The sequence below is a fragment of the Oncorhynchus keta genome, chromosome 1 (genome assembly GCF_023373465.1).
Source record: "Oncorhynchus keta strain PuntledgeMale-10-30-2019 chromosome 1, Oket_V2, whole genome shotgun sequence".
In the NCBI taxonomy this organism is placed as follows: domain Eukaryota; kingdom Metazoa; phylum Chordata; class Actinopteri; order Salmoniformes; family Salmonidae; genus Oncorhynchus; species Oncorhynchus keta.
In genome coordinates this window covers 81,254,064-81,271,103 of record NC_068421.1, presented here as the reverse complement: position 1 = coordinate 81,271,103, position 17,040 = coordinate 81,254,064, and the positions used below count along the sequence as shown (strand labels likewise).

At 42.2% G+C, this 17,040-nt stretch overlaps 1 protein-coding gene and 1 long non-coding RNA gene across 6 annotated transcripts in view; one reads left to right on the top strand and one right to left on the bottom strand.

The window, feature by feature from the left end:
- syde2 (synapse defective 1, Rho GTPase, homolog 2 (C. elegans)) overlaps positions 1–17,040 on the top strand; it is a 79,326-nt gene that overhangs the window by 51,337 nt on the left and 10,949 nt on the right. For all 3 annotated transcript variants that reach the window (XM_052462052.1, XM_052462043.1, XM_052462058.1), the window contains exons 4-6: positions 639–765; positions 9,779–9,960; positions 10,152–10,383. In XM_052462052.1, the coding sequence (XP_052318012.1) occupies positions 639–765; positions 9,779–9,960; positions 10,152–10,383 (541 nt within the window). The remainder of the gene's footprint in view (positions 1–638; positions 766–9,778; positions 9,961–10,151; positions 10,384–17,040) is intronic.
- Positions 14,973–17,040, bottom strand: part of LOC127907322 (uncharacterized) — a 3,204-nt gene continuing 1,136 nt past the window's right edge. For all 3 annotated transcript variants that reach the window (XR_008064155.1, XR_008064156.1, XR_008064157.1), the window contains one exon: positions 14,973–17,040. This exon is cut by the window's right edge. This is a non-coding gene — a long non-coding RNA (uncharacterized LOC127907322).

Here is a 17,040-nt window from a genome sequence, read left to right as displayed (position 1 = left end):
GTGTTTTTTTCTGTAGGTCTTGTGTATTTTTCCTGGTTGTGTGTGTTTTTCTGTTGGTTGTGTGTATTTAACCTGGTTGTTTGTGTTTCTGTAGGTTGTGTGTATTTAACCTGGTTGTGTGTGTTTTTGTATGTTGTGTGTATTTAACCTGGTTGTTTGTGTTTCTGTAGGTTGTGTGTATTTAACCTGGTTGTGTGTGTTTCTGCAGGTTGTGTGTATTTAACCTGGTTGTGTATGTGTTTTTGTAGGTTGTGTGTATTTAACCTGGTTGTGTGTGTTTCTGCAGGTTGTGTGTATTTAACCTGGTTGTGTGTGTTTCTGCAGGTTGTGTGTATTTAACCTGGTTGTGTATGTGTTTTTGCAGGTTGTGTATATTTAACCTGGTTGTGTGTGTTTCTGCAGGTTGTGTGTATTTAACCTGGTTGTGTATGTGTTTCTGCAGGTTGTGTGTATTTAACCTGGTTGTGTATGTGTTTTTGCAGGTTGTGTATATTTAACCTGGTTGTGTGTGTTTCTGCAGGTTGTGTGTATTTAACCTGGTTGTGTGTGTTTCTGCAGGTTGTGTGTATTTAACCTGGTTGTGTATGTGTTTCTGCAGGTTGTGTGTATTTAACCTGGCTGTCTATGTGTTTTTGCAGGTTGTGGGCCTCTACCGTCTGTGTGGTTCAGCGGCAGTAAAGAAGGAGCTTCGGGAGGCCTTTGAAAGGGACAGCCTGGGTGTGGAGCTCTGTGAAAACACCTACCCTGACATCAACGTCATCACAGGTAACATTACACTGTAAATAGCATCAGAACCTCTGTCCTGTAACACCTATTAAAACTATTGCTGTGTGTGTGACATGTACATTGCCTTTAGAAAGTTGTTTGCAACAAGGCACTAAATGAATACTGCAAACAATGTGGCAAAGCAATTCACTTTTTGTCCTGAATACAAAGTGTTATGTTTGGGGCAAATCCAAATTCAATACAACACATTACTGAGTACCACTTTCTATATTTTTAAGCATAGTGGTGGATGCATCATATTATGGGTATGCTTGTGATCGATAAGGAGTTTTTGAAGAAAAAAGAATGGAACTAAGCACAGCAAAAATCCTGTAGGAAAACCTGGTCCAGTCTGCTTTCCACCAGACACTGGGAGATGAATTCACCTTCCAGCAGAACAATAACCTGGTCCAGTCTGCTTCCCACCAGACACTGGGAGATGAATTCACCTTCCAGCAGAACAATAACCTGGTCCAGTCTGCTTTCCACCAGACACTGGGAGATGAATTCACCTTCCAGCAGAACAATAACCTGGTCCAGTCTGCTTTCCACCAGACACTGGGAGATGAATTCACCTTCCAGCAGGACAATAACCTAAAACACAGTTGCTTACCAAGAAGACAGTGAAGACAGTTTTGATTAAATCTGCTTGAAAATCTATTGCAGGACCTGAAAATTGTTGACTAGCACTGATCAACAACCAATTTGACAGCTTGAAGAATTTTGAAAAGAATAATGGCCAAATGTTGTACAATCCAGGTGTGCTAAGCTCTTAATCGCTGGTAAGATGTAATCGCTGCTAAAGGTAATTCTAACATGTATTGACTCAGGGGATTGAATAGTTATCTAATCAAGATATATTACTGTTTTATTTTTCATATATTTTTTACAAATGTTATAATTTTTCTTCCACTTTGACATTACAGAGTATTTTGTGTAGGTCTTTGACCAAAAACGACAATTCAATCCATTTTAATCCCACTTTGTAACAAAACAAAATGTGGAAAAAGTCAAGGGGTGTGAATGCTCTCTGAGGGCACTGTACACACGTCACACATGTGTCTGTGCATGTGTGTGTGCGTTTGCATGTACGTGTGTGCGTGTGTGTGTGTGTGCGCGTGTGTGTGTGTGTGTGTGTGTGTGTGTGTGTGTGTGTGTGTGTGTGTGTGTGTGTGTGTGTGTGTGTGTGTGTGTGTGTGTGTGTGTGTGTGTGTGTGTGTGTGTGTGTGTGTGTGTGTGCATGTCTGTGTGTGTACATGTGTGTGTGCATGCATGCTTACTTGCATGTTTTTGTTTGTTGTAAAAGCATTCCAGTCAGCATACCACCAGCATGTGAGTGTATCTGAGAGGAGAGCCCTCACATCAGCCAGCCAACCATCCAGACCAAAGTGCATTTAGGTCATTCCTTCATTTCCCTTCCCCAGGTTTAGACATGCCACTCGCTCTGACCATCCCCGCTCTGACACACACACACACACACACACACACACACACACACACACACACACACACACACACACGACCCCTGAACACACACACACAGACCCCTGAACATAATTCACGCACTGAGGGTTACCATTATTTACACATTAAATAGAGGACAATAACCCAGTTTCACTCTGCTTGAAGTAATGTAATTCCTCACTGGTTTCTATCATTATCAATGACAAACTAGGACTAAACTATTCTGCTTGGCCATGTTGGGACTGGAGTGAATGTCCAATATTCCCCTTCGCTGCAGCCTGCAGAAGGATGTTAGCCTGATCAAAATAGCTAAACACCAATGATCTGTTAACTTCCAGAGTATGTCTGCCATGTCACTTGTTAACCAATGAATTCAGATTCTGGAATAGACAGGGGAGGGGCAACAATGATTTTAAAAAATCATTTAAAAAAATACTTGTTCACAGATTATTATTTTCTTCCCACCAAAAAAGAGGAAGACCATGGAAGCCCCTTGGCATTGTGGGAGCTGCTGTTGGTTTTGTAAAGAGGCCCATATAGGCGTCCTCGTATCATGCCTGCTTTGATCCAAATGCATTAGCATGGCAGGGCAAAGAACACAGTTAACAGTTGAGCGGGTTAGAAAAAAAGGGCCTGCACCAGTGTGGATTGTTGGTTTTTGCTTGCTGTCTAAATTTACTCTGCCGAGCGTGTGGCTGTTGCAGATGGGCTGAGGGAGTGAGAGAGAGAGAGCGCGGGGGAAGGGTGGCTGGGCTGAGAGCAGTGATAGATAGAGGGGGGTGGGGTTGGTGGTTTGAGTGTAGTCAGGTCAGCCAGAGAGAGAGACAGAGAGACTAGCTAATAAGCAGGCCAAATGGATGAGCTAAGAGGAGGCGGCGAGGTCTGGGTTGTCACCCGGCTCATTTAAAAGGCAGAGGTATTGAAAGGGATTACCCCGTGTCAAAGTTCAATCCAAAGCTTGCAAAACATGTGAACTGCCTAGCCTTACTTTGTTTCAAACCATGATCCCAGACAAAGGAAACAACTCATCATGATTGTCATGCTCTGAATAGAGAATAGTTATGGTAACATACATGAACTGAATTTAGCCAATGGCTCTTTTTTGTCTCAGGCAGCGGAATTTCTGAGTTAGATTTTTTTATTGCGATACAGTATTTTTAGGTACAGACTTTTTTGGTATTAACATTAAAACTTGTCAGTACATTCAGAAGTTGTATGTAGGTTAACATGGATGACAACAGGAGTCTAGATGGTGTAGGTCTCTACTGTAATTTAATTAGTGTTGACAGCTGGGATGTGACTTAAATCAAGAAGGGTGGTGGAGGGGGGCAGGAGCTCTCTCTCTCTTTAGCCCCCTTTGACTCAGAGACATTCCTCCAGGGCTGTGAGGGCTTTGGCAGGACCCCGTGTCCACAGACCCGCCCCCCCAGCCCCTTCAGTCAGGAGCACAGATGGAAGGACAAGCTGCTCATTTTAGTTTTAGTCATGGTGGTGTGCTTCGGTCACCGGCCAGGCATTACTTTAGACTTCTCTAGTTCTGATCTCAGAGAACGCCATGCTTTACACAAGGAGGCTTCTGAGAGGCCGACTAGGTCAGTCACAACATCTGCCATTTTTAAGTTATTATTGAAGTATTATATATTTCTAGTCTATGTAACACAGCAATGAGACTGTACGAGGATCATTGTAGATGTAACTGATGTTGTTTCTCCACCTGGTAGCTAATGCATAGAGATCTATCAACCCTTTCTTGGCAGGAAGCCAACACAACAAGAAGCCTCAGTGATGCGTTCTAAATTAAATAGAGCAAGGGTTGATGGTGAATCAGTGTAATTTCCCTCCTCTCCGTGAAAGGGAAGATAGTGGTTTGGGCTTAGTTAGAGTCTGTATGTGTGACAAAGGACATTACAAACCGAAAGCTTAGAAAAACGAAAAAATCTGAAATTGCATCTGATTTAAGAGACACCCTTTGTTAACAAGGATAAAGAGTCTAGTTTGTAGCCCAGCTAGCTGCCCTTCCAGTCCTCTCATCCAGCCCTCCCCATGCAGTGAATACATGGAAAGTCATTAATAGTGCTCTCTTTGATGCAGAACACACAGATGGTATTTGGTTAAGTGGAGGCATGGTGGCTTAGCTGAACTCTAGGCTGAACAGGAGGCAGGAAGGGCCCGTCATACAAACACCTACAGTCCTTGTCCAGTGTGAGTGGGTGGTTGTCAGAGAGAGAAGCGGGCAGGGCAGGGCAAGGCAAGGCCCCGCCCCCTGTCCTCTACAGCCCCTCTGACTCTCTCTCTACTGGTCTGGGAGTGTGATGAGAAGGCAGGTGTTGGAAGGGGAGAACAAGCCCCTATTTGTTTCTTTAGGGCAGCATCGACCGACGGCAGCAGTGACCTGTAGTTTTGTTTGAAAAAGGTGTTGGACCATTGCCATATGGGTCTTGTAGTGTTTCTTGTAGATATTCTGCAAAAGTCTACAATTTCAGTTGTGAGAAACCGTATGTGTAAGATTTGCCTGTCAAGGACTAAACTTTGGACCAAAAACACAACACATTTCTCTATCAACTCAAAGCTCATTTCTGCCACCAATTCCCCTACAGGAAAATCCCAAAACAACTTCACTGAAAATACAAAACACCTTCCCTGAAAAACACAAACACCTTCGCTGAACAACAACATTCCTCTTCTCCATGATGTGTTTGTTGCCTAACACATCACAGGCTGTGAAAATAAAGGCAACACCTGCAGAGGAAGGCCACCTGTTCCAAACTGAGCATGACCTTGCCTGGTGTGTGTGTGTGTGTGTGTGTGTGTGTGTGTGTGTGTGTGTGTGTGTGTGTGCGTGCGTGCGTGCGTGCGTGCGTGCGTGCGTGCGTGCGTGTGTGTGTGTGCGTGTGTGTGGCAAGCCCCAAAAGGGGTTAAGGTACTCCAACGGCAGAGTAAACACAGAGCTGTGTCATAGCAGGCTAATCATTTACCCTACACATAATGGCTGCATTCTCTCTGCTCTGAGTCACTACACACGCACACAACACACACACACACAAACAGGGGGACCAGTGTTTATATCAAAACTACTGCGGAAGGGAACATAGAATATTGGTGTGTATTGAGTTATAGGTGTGTTGTGTTCACACAGAGATCATTAAGGTGGTATAAGTGAGAACCTATCATCTATAATTATTTGCTCAGTAGTAAAAAAAAAAGGTTATTTTCATTGTCACATTGCATTTCAAACTTGGTCCTAGTACAGCACTATGTTAGTTGGCGATGGAATAACTAGATTAAACTGAAGTTGATGAATCTATTTGTTTTTGTGAGGACTGATAGAACACTGTGTTTTGGTTTTGCTGGAGGATGTTCACAATCACTGCTTCTATCTGTCTGGGAAATCAGCATGTCTAAGGAAGTATCCAGAGAGCTAGAAGTAAAACCCTGTTACATTTATCTCTCCTTTATCTGTACTTATCTAACACTGCACATTCTAAACATCTCTTTCATACCTGGTACCTCTGAGTCAAATGGGGAAAAACATCATGAATGAAAAAGCAAACAACATTGTAGCTGTTTGTCAAATGTTTCAAAAGCTCAATAGTAAACCAGGTAGAGTCTCTGCCCAGACTGTTGTTAAAGAGGGGCGGGCTGACTGACTGACTGGCAGGCTGGTTGGAGTGCTATCTATCACCAGGCTCCCTGAACAAAAATTTCCTTTTCATATCTGCTGTTTTCATCTAGGCATGCAGTCCTCCAGTCTGAACAGAGACCTGTCATCATTGTAGATCTACCTAAGAGAAAGGGGGAGAATGGTGGGGGGCTGGGAGAGGTGAGAGGGGAGAGAGAGAGAAGAGAGAAATCACAAAATGTGACAAACACCAAATTGAGACTGCATGCAGAATTCTGCTAAAATATCCTCTGTGTACAATTTAAAGCTCCAAATAATGCCTGCAGAGCGGAATTAGGCCGAAAGCCGCTAATTATCAAAATCCAGAAAAGAGACGTTACATTTCTAAATTTTTTCCTAAAAGGAAGCGATTCCCAAACCTTCCATAACAAAGCCATTACCTGCAGAGAAAAGAACCTGGAGAAGAGTCCCCTAAGTATGCTGATCCTGGGGCTCTGTTCACAAACACAAACAGAGTCCACAGAGCCCCAGGACAGCAACACAATTAGACCCAACCAAACCATGAGCAAACAAAAAGATAATTACTTGACACATTGGAAAGAATTAATTTTAAAAAACAGAGCAAACTAGAATGCTATTTGGCCCTAAACAGAGAGTACACAGTGGCAGAATACCTGACCACTGTGACTGACCCAAACTTAAGGAAAGCTTTGACTATGTACAGACTCAGTGAACATAGCCTTGCTATTGAGAAAGGTCACTGTAGGCAGACATGGCTCTCTAGAGAAGACAGGCTATGTGTCACGCCCTGACCTCAAAGAGCCGTTTTATTTCTCTATTTGGTTAGGTCAGGGTGTGATGTGGGGTGGGCTTTCTATGTTTTGTTTTCTATGTTTCTTTATTTCTATGCTTTGGCTGGTTTGGTTCTCAATCAGGGACAGCTGTCTATCGTTGTCTCTGATTGGCAACCATACTTAAGTAGCCCTTTTTCCCTCCTTCAGGGTGGGTAGTTAACTTTGTTTGTGGCACATAGCCCTTAAGCTGCACGGTTGTTTGTATTGTTTTTTGTCTGCGTCATTGTCCTAAATAAAAGGAATAAGTACACTCACCACGCTGCTCTTTGGTCCTCTTCATTCGGCGCCCGTGACACTATGCGCTCACTGCCCACAAAATGAGGTGGAAACTGAGCTGCACTTCCTAACCTCTTGCCAAATGTATGACCATATTAGAGACACATATTTCCCTCAGATTACACAGACCCACAAAGAATTTGAAAACAAATCCAATTTTGATGAACTCCCATATCTATTGGATGAAATACCAGTGTGCCACCACAGCAGCAAGATGTGTGACCTGTTGCCACAAGAAAAGGTCAACCAGTGAAGAACAAAACAACCATTGTAAATTTAACCTATATTTATGTTTATTTATTTTCAGTTTTGTACTTTAACTATTTGCACATTGTTACAACACTGTATATGGACATATGACATTTCAAATGTCTTTATTCTTGTGGAACTTTTGTGATTGTAATATTTACTGTTCACTTTTGTTTATCCATTTCACTTGATTTGGCAATGTAAACAGATGTTTCCCATGCCAATAAAGTCCCTTGAATTGAATTGAATTGAGAGAGAGACAGGATGATGCTTTAAGTGCCTACCATGATGGCTTGACACAGCAAACGTAGTTGTTTTTTAGTCTAATAAAATCTGCAGCACCATCATGGCTATGTGGTGTAGGAATGCACAAACGGCAGACGCTGTCCTCTGCACTGCTATGTTGAGGCATGTTGGGTCTTGAGTACAGTTATGGAGGGGGCTCAGATTCTGACTCCTGATGTGAAAAACAGACCTGAGTTAGGGACAGAGGAAGGGAAAGATACGGTCACACCCCTGAGTTTTATGTACTGTAGGTCAGGAGCGATATAGGAGGGAAATCCTTTCTTACACAGCAACAACTTTAAAGAGCATACAGTATGTATAAATCTTTAACATAGGGTCCTACTATATATATTTTCCTTAGATTCGATTTGTAATCAGTCTTACCACTAGACTATGCTCTTGCCAGTGTGTTTGAAGCTAGAATCCTTAATGTTGAAAAGGCCATGTTGGTTTGTGATATTACAACAACAAAGAGGTTACTGAAAACAGTGGACACTGTCACCTCGGACATCATTGCACTCACGACTGAAGAGCACAATATGTACTGCAACAACAACAAAATCTCAGCTCGACAACGAAACCTATAACAGCTGTAGTGGGACAGCCAGCGGCGCTGTTTCCCCTACTGCAGATCCCATCCTTAAACTGCAGGAGTCTGGTGATGAGTAAAACACAACTCAGCCTGATGGGCATCTGGGAGTTTTCAACAGTGGACTGAATCTACATCACTCTGTCAACAGAAGTCCACCTACTGCATTCCCACCAGACTACATGCTCTGGATGTAGAATAGAATAGTACTTTATTAGTCCATCTCTGGGGAGGAAATGCTGGTTATTCCACACACTAAAAAGCAGCCTAATCCCAGATCCCCAGTATGATTTCAGGCTGCTCTTTGTTTCATGCTTGTTTCTATCTGGATTAGAGGGTAGCATGGATAGAGATTATACCAGGCAGTCTGAAAAAGACTGGACAGCATTAAGTTAATGACTCCCTCTTCCTTAAGTGAACAACGGGATTGGACAGGATTAAAAAGTGAACATTGATTCATGCTCTTATTTCTCCTGTAAAGCTGTTAGGGAAGACGACTAGACTGTGAGTTAGAAATAAAATATGGGTAACAATTTACATAAAGTTCTTCTTATATCGTTGTAGATATACTCTGGAGAACGGTTGTGAAAAAAGCCAAAACCCAATTAAGTGTACTGATTGTACTGGTTTAATGCCATGCTTAATTGATTAAGCAGCTCTATTTACAGTGGCTTAATCTGGATGTTATTGTCAATCTAGTCACGTACATGCGTCTGAACTGAAGTTGTCTTTGTATGGTAATGGACCTGTAGTAGTTACTAACTGAAACAGCCTCAGTCTCTGTCTCCAAATCACTGAGGACCCACTGACTGCCCAACTCAAAGCTCTGCTCTGAAAAGCGATAGCTAGTTACGCACAGAAAAAAATATTATAATATCAATCCATTCCACCGCTGAGAATTGACACGCTGCCAAGACGTCTTTCTTTATTTCCATATTTGTCTGTTATTTTTTCTCCTCGCCTTTGAGGAAAATAAAATACTTTTAAGGGGGCTTAGTGGAGACAGACAGTGTGGGTTTCATGTTTGCTCGCCTCTTTTGTCTGGGCCTGTTGGAGGCTGAATGTGGCTGGAGTTACAGGTTTAAAAGTCTCCACCATCACAGAATCGAGTCCCCCCCACCCCCTCTTCAACATTTTCAGGCTGCCATGTCACGCCCGATTCTAATCAGGCATTGCCCTAGATGCCCCCAGAACAGAGCCCACCACAACAATGGGTCCTAAAATCCTTGGCAGCCAGCAGAGTGTGTACCAGGTCCAGCCTGCTGTGTAAAAGTAAGGGAGAAGAAAAGCCTTTGATTTCTCAATAACGTCTCTTCATAAAGATTATATTGTTAGCAATTTGTCAGGTATTTAAGCTGTCTTGTGAAGTACATAAGAGGTAGTGTGTTTCACTCGATTGAGCTGTGAAAAAAGCATCTAAAGCCCAGCTGATCGAGCCTGAATCAGGTCCAGATGGCACAGACAGACAGTGGTGTTCTTCATGGTCTTCTTTCTGGTGAAAATCTTTTCTGCCCTCTGAAGTAACATCTGGTTGCTGTCGTCATCGTTGCCAGAGTTGTTATAATCAGAGTTTATTATTCTGTTCATTCCATAAAGGGTTTCTCATGCTCCCCCCCTCTCTCTCGCCCACCTCTCTCTCTTACCTCTGTCTCTCTGTCCATCCCTTCCTCTCTCCAGGTGTGCTGAAGGACTACCTGCGTGAGTTGCCGTACCCCCTCATCACTAAGCACCTGTATGAGGCTGTGTTAGACTCCATGGCTAAGAGGCCTCTGCGTATTGGAGCAGGAGGATGTGAGAACGACCAGGCGGACACAGAGCAGACTGTCAGCCTGCTGGAGAACCTGCCAGAGGTGGAGAGGGTAAGGAGAAGATCTTTTCACACTACTGAGCCATACCTAAGCCAAACCAAGCTGTACTGAGCTGGCCTGATTACGAATCCTCCCTGTAGTTTCTGGAAAAATGGTGTAAAAAATAATAATATCTGAGGCAGCGCAGTACAGTTGTGTTAGCCTGCCCTGACCCAGCATGCTCTCTGTCTGTGTGATCCCAGTTGACCCTGCGGAGGCTGCTGGACCACCTGAAGCTGGTGGCGTCGCACCACGACGTCAACAAGATGACGTGTCAGAACCTGGCAGTGTGCTTCGGTCCCGTGCTGCTCAGCCAACGCCAGGAGGCCAGCTGCCATAGCAACCGCGTCTTCATCGACTCAGAAGAGCTGGCCAGTGCCCTGCACTTTAAGAAGCACATCGAGGTGCTGCACTACCTTCTGCAGCTATGGCCAGGTAACCTCCACCATAGAAATGCAATATTACTAGAGTGACCTATGTCATAAACCTTCATAACTCTAGAATGTAGCAGATTATGGAAGCCATCTTGGTCAGGGATAAATGAAAATCTAGTCAACTTCATCCTTCATCCATTTTTATAGTTCATTAATGACTAGCTTAATTACTAGGTACTTTATCTTGCAGTGGATGTATGAGGCTTTAAGATCAGGCAGTCTGTGATTATGAACATCCTGGGCATTGTGAATCACTGAGCCAACAACTTAAACAACTAATTACATTTACAGATATTAAAAAGCACTCACCCAAAAGCAAGACATTTCCTAGAAGGGCACTATGTTGGTGGAACTGCTTTCTAGTGCAAATTGCTCCTAGCTCTGTGGTTCTGTTCCAAACATGACTTTAAAAGGCTGGGCTGGCGCTTTGATCTCTGGTGGTTTGGCTTGGCTGACACACACACACACACACACAGCAATTAGCCATTCGCTGCCATCTGTTCGATCGTCATAGATGAAATGCTCCACAGAGTGCTTCATCATATTGGGAGGGCCAAAGCCTTGTTGTAAACCAAGCTCATTGGGTAGCGCTGCTTTTATATAAATCACTGTCCAGAGAAAATATGGCACCCTATTCCCTATATATTGCATTTATTTTGTTCAGAGCCCTATTGGCCCTGGTCAAAATAAGGTCACTATAAAGGGAATAGGGTGTAAAGTGTCGAATCAAAAACACATCTTTTGACCAATGGGTAACATACTATGTTAATTGTGTAGATACAGTGCATTCAGAAAGTATTCAGACCCCTTGACTTTTTCCACAATTTGTTACGTTACAGCATTATTCTAAAATTGATAGTTTTTTCCCCTCATCAATCAACACACAATACTCCATAATGACAAAGCAAAAAAACGGATTTTAGAAATCTTTGCAAGTTTATTAAAAATAAAAAACTGAAATGTAACATTTACATAACTATTCAGACCCTTAGTACTTTGTTGAAGCACCTTTGGCAGCGATTATAGTATTATATATTATATATTATATACAAGCTTGGCACACCTATATTTGGAGAGTTTCTCAAATTCTTCTCTGCAGATCCTCTCAAGCTCTGTCTGTCAGGTTGGATGGGGAATGTTGCTGCACAGCTATTTTCAGGTCACTCCAGAGATGTTCAATCGGGTTCAAGTCCGGGCTCTGGCCAGATCTAGGAAGAGTCTTGGTGGTTCCAAACTTCTTCCATTTAAGAATGATGGAAGCCGCTGTGTTCTTTGGGACCTTCAATGCTGCAGAAATGTTTTGGTACCCTTCCCCAGATCTGTGCCTCGACACAATCCTATCTCGGAGCTCTACAGACATTTTCTTTGACCTCATGGCTTGGTGTTTTGTTTTTTGCTCTGACATTCACTGTAAACTGTGGTACCTTATATAGACAGGTGCCTTTCCAAATTGTGTCCAATCAATTGAATTTACCACAGGTGGACTCAAATCAAGTTGGAGAAACATCTCAAGGATGATCAATGGAAACAGGATGTACCTGAGATCAATTTCAAGTATCATAGCAAAGGGTCTGAATACCTATATAAATATGACGACCACCTGGATTCGGTCTTATGTAGAAACATTTGAAATTGTGTTTTTTGCATTGGATAAAAGTAGAGACTCGGGGCTAGAAAATGGTATATGATACACTGCAGTTGAGGAACAATGGGAACGTAATTATGTTTGAAAGTTGATACATTTATAACCCCACATTTGAGAAAATGGCCCTTGAATGTTTTGGTACTGGAGAGCTCTTCTTTGTCTCCACCCATTCAGCATCGTTCACACCCTCTTAAGGCTTAGTCCCACCCATATCTTTAAGGATTCACATGTGAGGCCATGTGGTAAACACATGCTATATCAAAATATTATTTGTCACATGCAGAGGATACAGAAGGTGTAAATGGTACAGTCAAGTGGAACCTTGCATAGTCGCGATATCAAAACAGAAAGTGTCCTGATATTTGATCATTATTAGATGGCGCTTACCCGCCACACTTGTCTACATTGATGGGTCATGTGAAGGAAATTCTATAACCATCCCTCAGCCACATCTAGCTAAGTGGATGGGTCACTATTGTCTAGACATGTACACATGTTCATGAAATACAATGGATGGCCATATCCACCCCCAGACACACCTGGCTAATTTTATGGGTCATGTAATAATCCGGTCGAAGTGGAGTCTTTTGTTTAGACATTTAGCTAGCTAAACAATGAACCGGCATAATCCCAACTCATATTACTACCAATACAAACATTGTCATAGCTGTAGTATGAATCTGCAGGTAGATAAAGCTAACAAACTAGGTTCAATGTTAGCTAGCTAACATTAGGCTATAACTAGCAAATGGAATTTCTGATTCAAATAATATTACTACACAGATCATACACGTGACGTTAGCTAGCAAGTCAGCAAGCTAATGTTTGCTAACTAACTTGCAATAAAAATGACCTTCTGACCAAATGAGAAATGTAGATCTGAAAATGTAGCTAGGCTCTTACCCGTATACATAAATGAGCGGTTCACGGTAGATTGGGGACCATTTAACTTCGTTTTGCTTGTAGCCTCATCTCGTTTTACCTGTGTTGTGTCAAGTCGGTCTGGTTCACACTAACTGTGGCGCGTGCAGAAAGTAGCCCATTACTTTTTCCAACTGATCTGTTGATAGCGCCTGCTAAATAACGCATTTTGATTTTTAAAATTATGTTTTAAGTTCGAATGCCGCTCCTGTGAAGTACTAACGTGTGACAAACGCCTACTTTCCTGAAACTGGTCACAATAAGGTATTTCTGTTTTTTTATTTTCAATATATTTGCAAAAGTGTGTCATTAAATCAAATCAAATGTTATTTGTCACATACACATGGTTAGCAGATGTTAATGCGAGTGTAGCGAAATGCTTGTGCTTCTAGTTCCGACAATGCAGTAGCAACCAATGAGTAATCTAACTAACAATTCCAAAACTACTACCTTATACACACAAGTGTAAAGGGATAAAGAATATGTACATAAAGATATATGAATGAGTGATGGTACAGAACGGCATGGCAAGATGCAGTAGATGGTATGGAGTACAGTATATACATATGAGATGAGTAATGTAGGGTATGTAAACAAAGTGGCATAGTTTAAAGTGGCTAGTGATACATGTATTACATAAAGATGCAGTAGATGATATAGAGTACAGTATATACATATACATATGAGATGAGTAATGTAGGGTATGTAAACATTATATTAAGTGGGGTATTGTGTGTAGATTGATGAGAAAAATAATTTAATCAATTTTAGAATTATGCTCTAATGTAACAAAATGTGGAAAAAGTGAAGGGTTCTGAATACTTTTCAAAAGGTCCAAACTTCTGGTCTCTATCCTAATCCGTCCAAACGTTTTTGAAGTTTTTACCCTTGTAGCATGGCCAGAATTAGGGTGACTAAATCAATGGAGGCCAGAGAAACAAAGTGGTAAAAAATGTGGAAAATTGCTTTGCATCAGCTAGCAAGAATTAAAGATAAAGATACAATATAGAGGTAAGATGGATATCAATTTAGAGACATGACGTGTAGTATTTTCATATTTTATTATACACTTTTCATACTAATTCGACATTCCTGTTCTTTTTCAAAGATTTCTCACAACAATAAGCGTGTCTCTGTGAAATGTCAACGGCGCACTGAGCGTACACCAAGCATTTTCAAAGCATATTACATTTATTTCAGCTGGTGTCATGTTATTTTAGCTTTTTGTGACCCATGGAAGCAACTTTAAAGACGACCACCACAATATGTAAAATCCTCAAAAGAGAAACCTGCACCACGATGTCAACAGCTCAGGGCTTATTATCAGATGTATTAGGTTACAAAATCTGACCTTTTATATATAGTTGAAGTCATACATTTACATACACCTTAGCCAAATACAATTTAACTCAGTTTTTCACAATTCCTTACATTTAATCCAAGTAAAACTTCCCTGTCTTAAATTAGTTAGAATCACCACTTTATTTTAAGAATGTAAAATGTCAGAATAATAGTAGCGAGAATTATTTATTTCAGCTTTTATTTCTTTCATCATATTCCAAGTGGGTCAGAAGTTTACATACACTCAATTAGTATTTGGCAGCATTTCCTTTAAATTAAATAACTTGGGTCAACGTTTTGGGGAGCCTTCCACAAGCTTCCCACAATAAGTTGGGTGAATTTTGGCCCATTCCTCCTGACAGAGCTGGTGTAACTGAGTCAGGTTTGTAGGCCTCCTTGCTCGCACATGCTTTTTCAGTTCTGCCCACACATTTTCTATGGGATTGAGGTCAGGGCTTTGTGATAGCCACTCCAATACCTTGACTTTGTTGTCCTTAAGCCATTTTGCCACAACTTTGGAAGTATGCTTGTGGTCATTGTCCATTTGGAAGAACCATTTGCGACCAAGCTTTATGTCTTGTGATGTTGCTTCAATATATCCACATAATTTTCCATCTTCATGATGCCATCTATTTTGTGAAGTGCACCATTCCCTCCTGCAGCGAAGCACCCCTACAACATGATGCTGCCACCCCCGTGCTTCACGTTTGGGATGGTGTTCTTCGGCTTGCAAGCCTCCCCCTTTTTCCTCTAAACATAAGGATGGTCAATATGGCCAAACAGTTCTATTTTCGTTTCATCAGACCAGAGGACATTTCTCCAAAAAGTACGATCTATGTCGATATAGGACTCGTTTTACTTGTGGGTATAGATACTTTTGTACCTGTTTCCTCCAGCGTCTTCACAAGGTCCTTTGCTGTTGTTCTGGGAATTATTTGCACTTTTCGCACCAAAGTACGTTCATTTCTAGGAGACAGAATGGGTCTCCTTCCAGAGCGGTATGACGGCTGCGTGGTCCCATGGTGTTTATACTTGCGTACTATTGTTTGTACAGATGAACATGGTACCTTCAGATGTTTGGAAATTGCTCCCAAGGATAAACCAGACTTGTGGAGGTCTACAATTGTTTTTCTGAGGTCTTGGCTGATTTCTTATGATTTTCCCATGATGTCAAGCAAGGAGGCACTGAGTTTGAAAGTAGGCCTTGAAATGCATCCACAGGTACACCTCCAATTGACTCAAATAATGTAAATTAGCCTATTAGAAGCTTCTAAAGCCACGACATCATTTTCTGAAGTGTTACAAGCTGTTTAAAGGCACAGTCAACTTAGTGTATGTAAACTTCTGACCCACTGGAATTGTGATACAGTGCATTATAAGTGAAATAATCTGTCTGTTAACAATTGTTGAAAAATGACTTGTGTCATGCACAAAGCAGTTGTCTTAACCGACTTCCGACTTCAACTGTAATGTTAATGATATGTTAGAGAAAGAACCCACTGAACTATTCAAAACATGAATAATCATATTTGTCTTGTTAAAATGTACTTTACAACATAAGGAAGTGAAATTTCCTCACCAAATTCCGTTTTCACCCACTCTGGGCAGAGTGGGTGGACACCCTGTAGGGTGCCGTTTGGGATGCAGACGGACACCCTGTAGTGTGCTGTTTGGGATGCAGACAGACACCCTGTAGGGTGCTGTTTGGGATGCAGACAGACACCCTGTAGGGTGCTGTTTGGGATGCAGACATACACCCTGTAGGGTGCCGTTTGGGATGCAGACGGACACCCTGTAGTGTGCTGTTTGGGATGCAGACATACACCCTGTAGGGTGCCGTTTGGGATGCAGACGGACACCCTGTAGGGTGCTGTTTGGGATGCAGACATACACCCTGTAGGGTGCCGTTTGGGATGCAGACGGACACCCTGTAGGGTGCCGTTTGGGATGCAGACGGACACCCTGTAGTGTGCTGTTTGGGATGCAGACAGACACCCTGTAGGTTGCTGTTTGGGATGCAGACATACACCCTGTAGGGTGCTGTTTGGGATGCAGACAGACACCCTGTAGGGTGCCGTTTGGGATGCAGACAAACACCCTGTAGTGTGCTGTTTGGGATGCAGACAGACACCCTGTAGGTTGCTGTTTGGGATGCAGACGGACATCCAGGACCAACTGTGGCTCTATGGTTGGTAATTTGTCTCCTTGTCCAACTGTTCTGCTCTCAGCAGCTGTCTTCTTTGTGTGCATGGTGACATGAGAACAGATACGCACCGTTGAGTACAGGGATAGAGGGAGGATATGAGAGAGAGAGGGGTATGAGTGTTGGGTTGCTAGGCGGTTTAGATGTCAAAGCCTGTGTTATTGTTTAAGTCTAAGGAGGATGGAGAATAGAAGCCTGTAAGGCTAAACCTGTCTGATCCCCCTCAGATCACTAACATTCCAACTGCACTAACTGCATTTAACTTCATAGTGTTGTTTACGTACGCTGCATGGTGTATTGCTTAAGCTGATCTTAATACTCCTCGCTGTCCCTGCCCTTCAAATTGAATCCCATTCTGCTTATTAATATGTTAAAACATGACCTTTATTAATTTTTTTATACGATTTTATTTTATATTTTATTAGTACAAAACAGACATCATACAAACATCAACTACATCACTCCTACCCAGACCCACTAGCCCTCACCCCTATCTCCATCAACTACATCACTCCTACCCAGACCCACTAGCCATCACCCCTATCTCC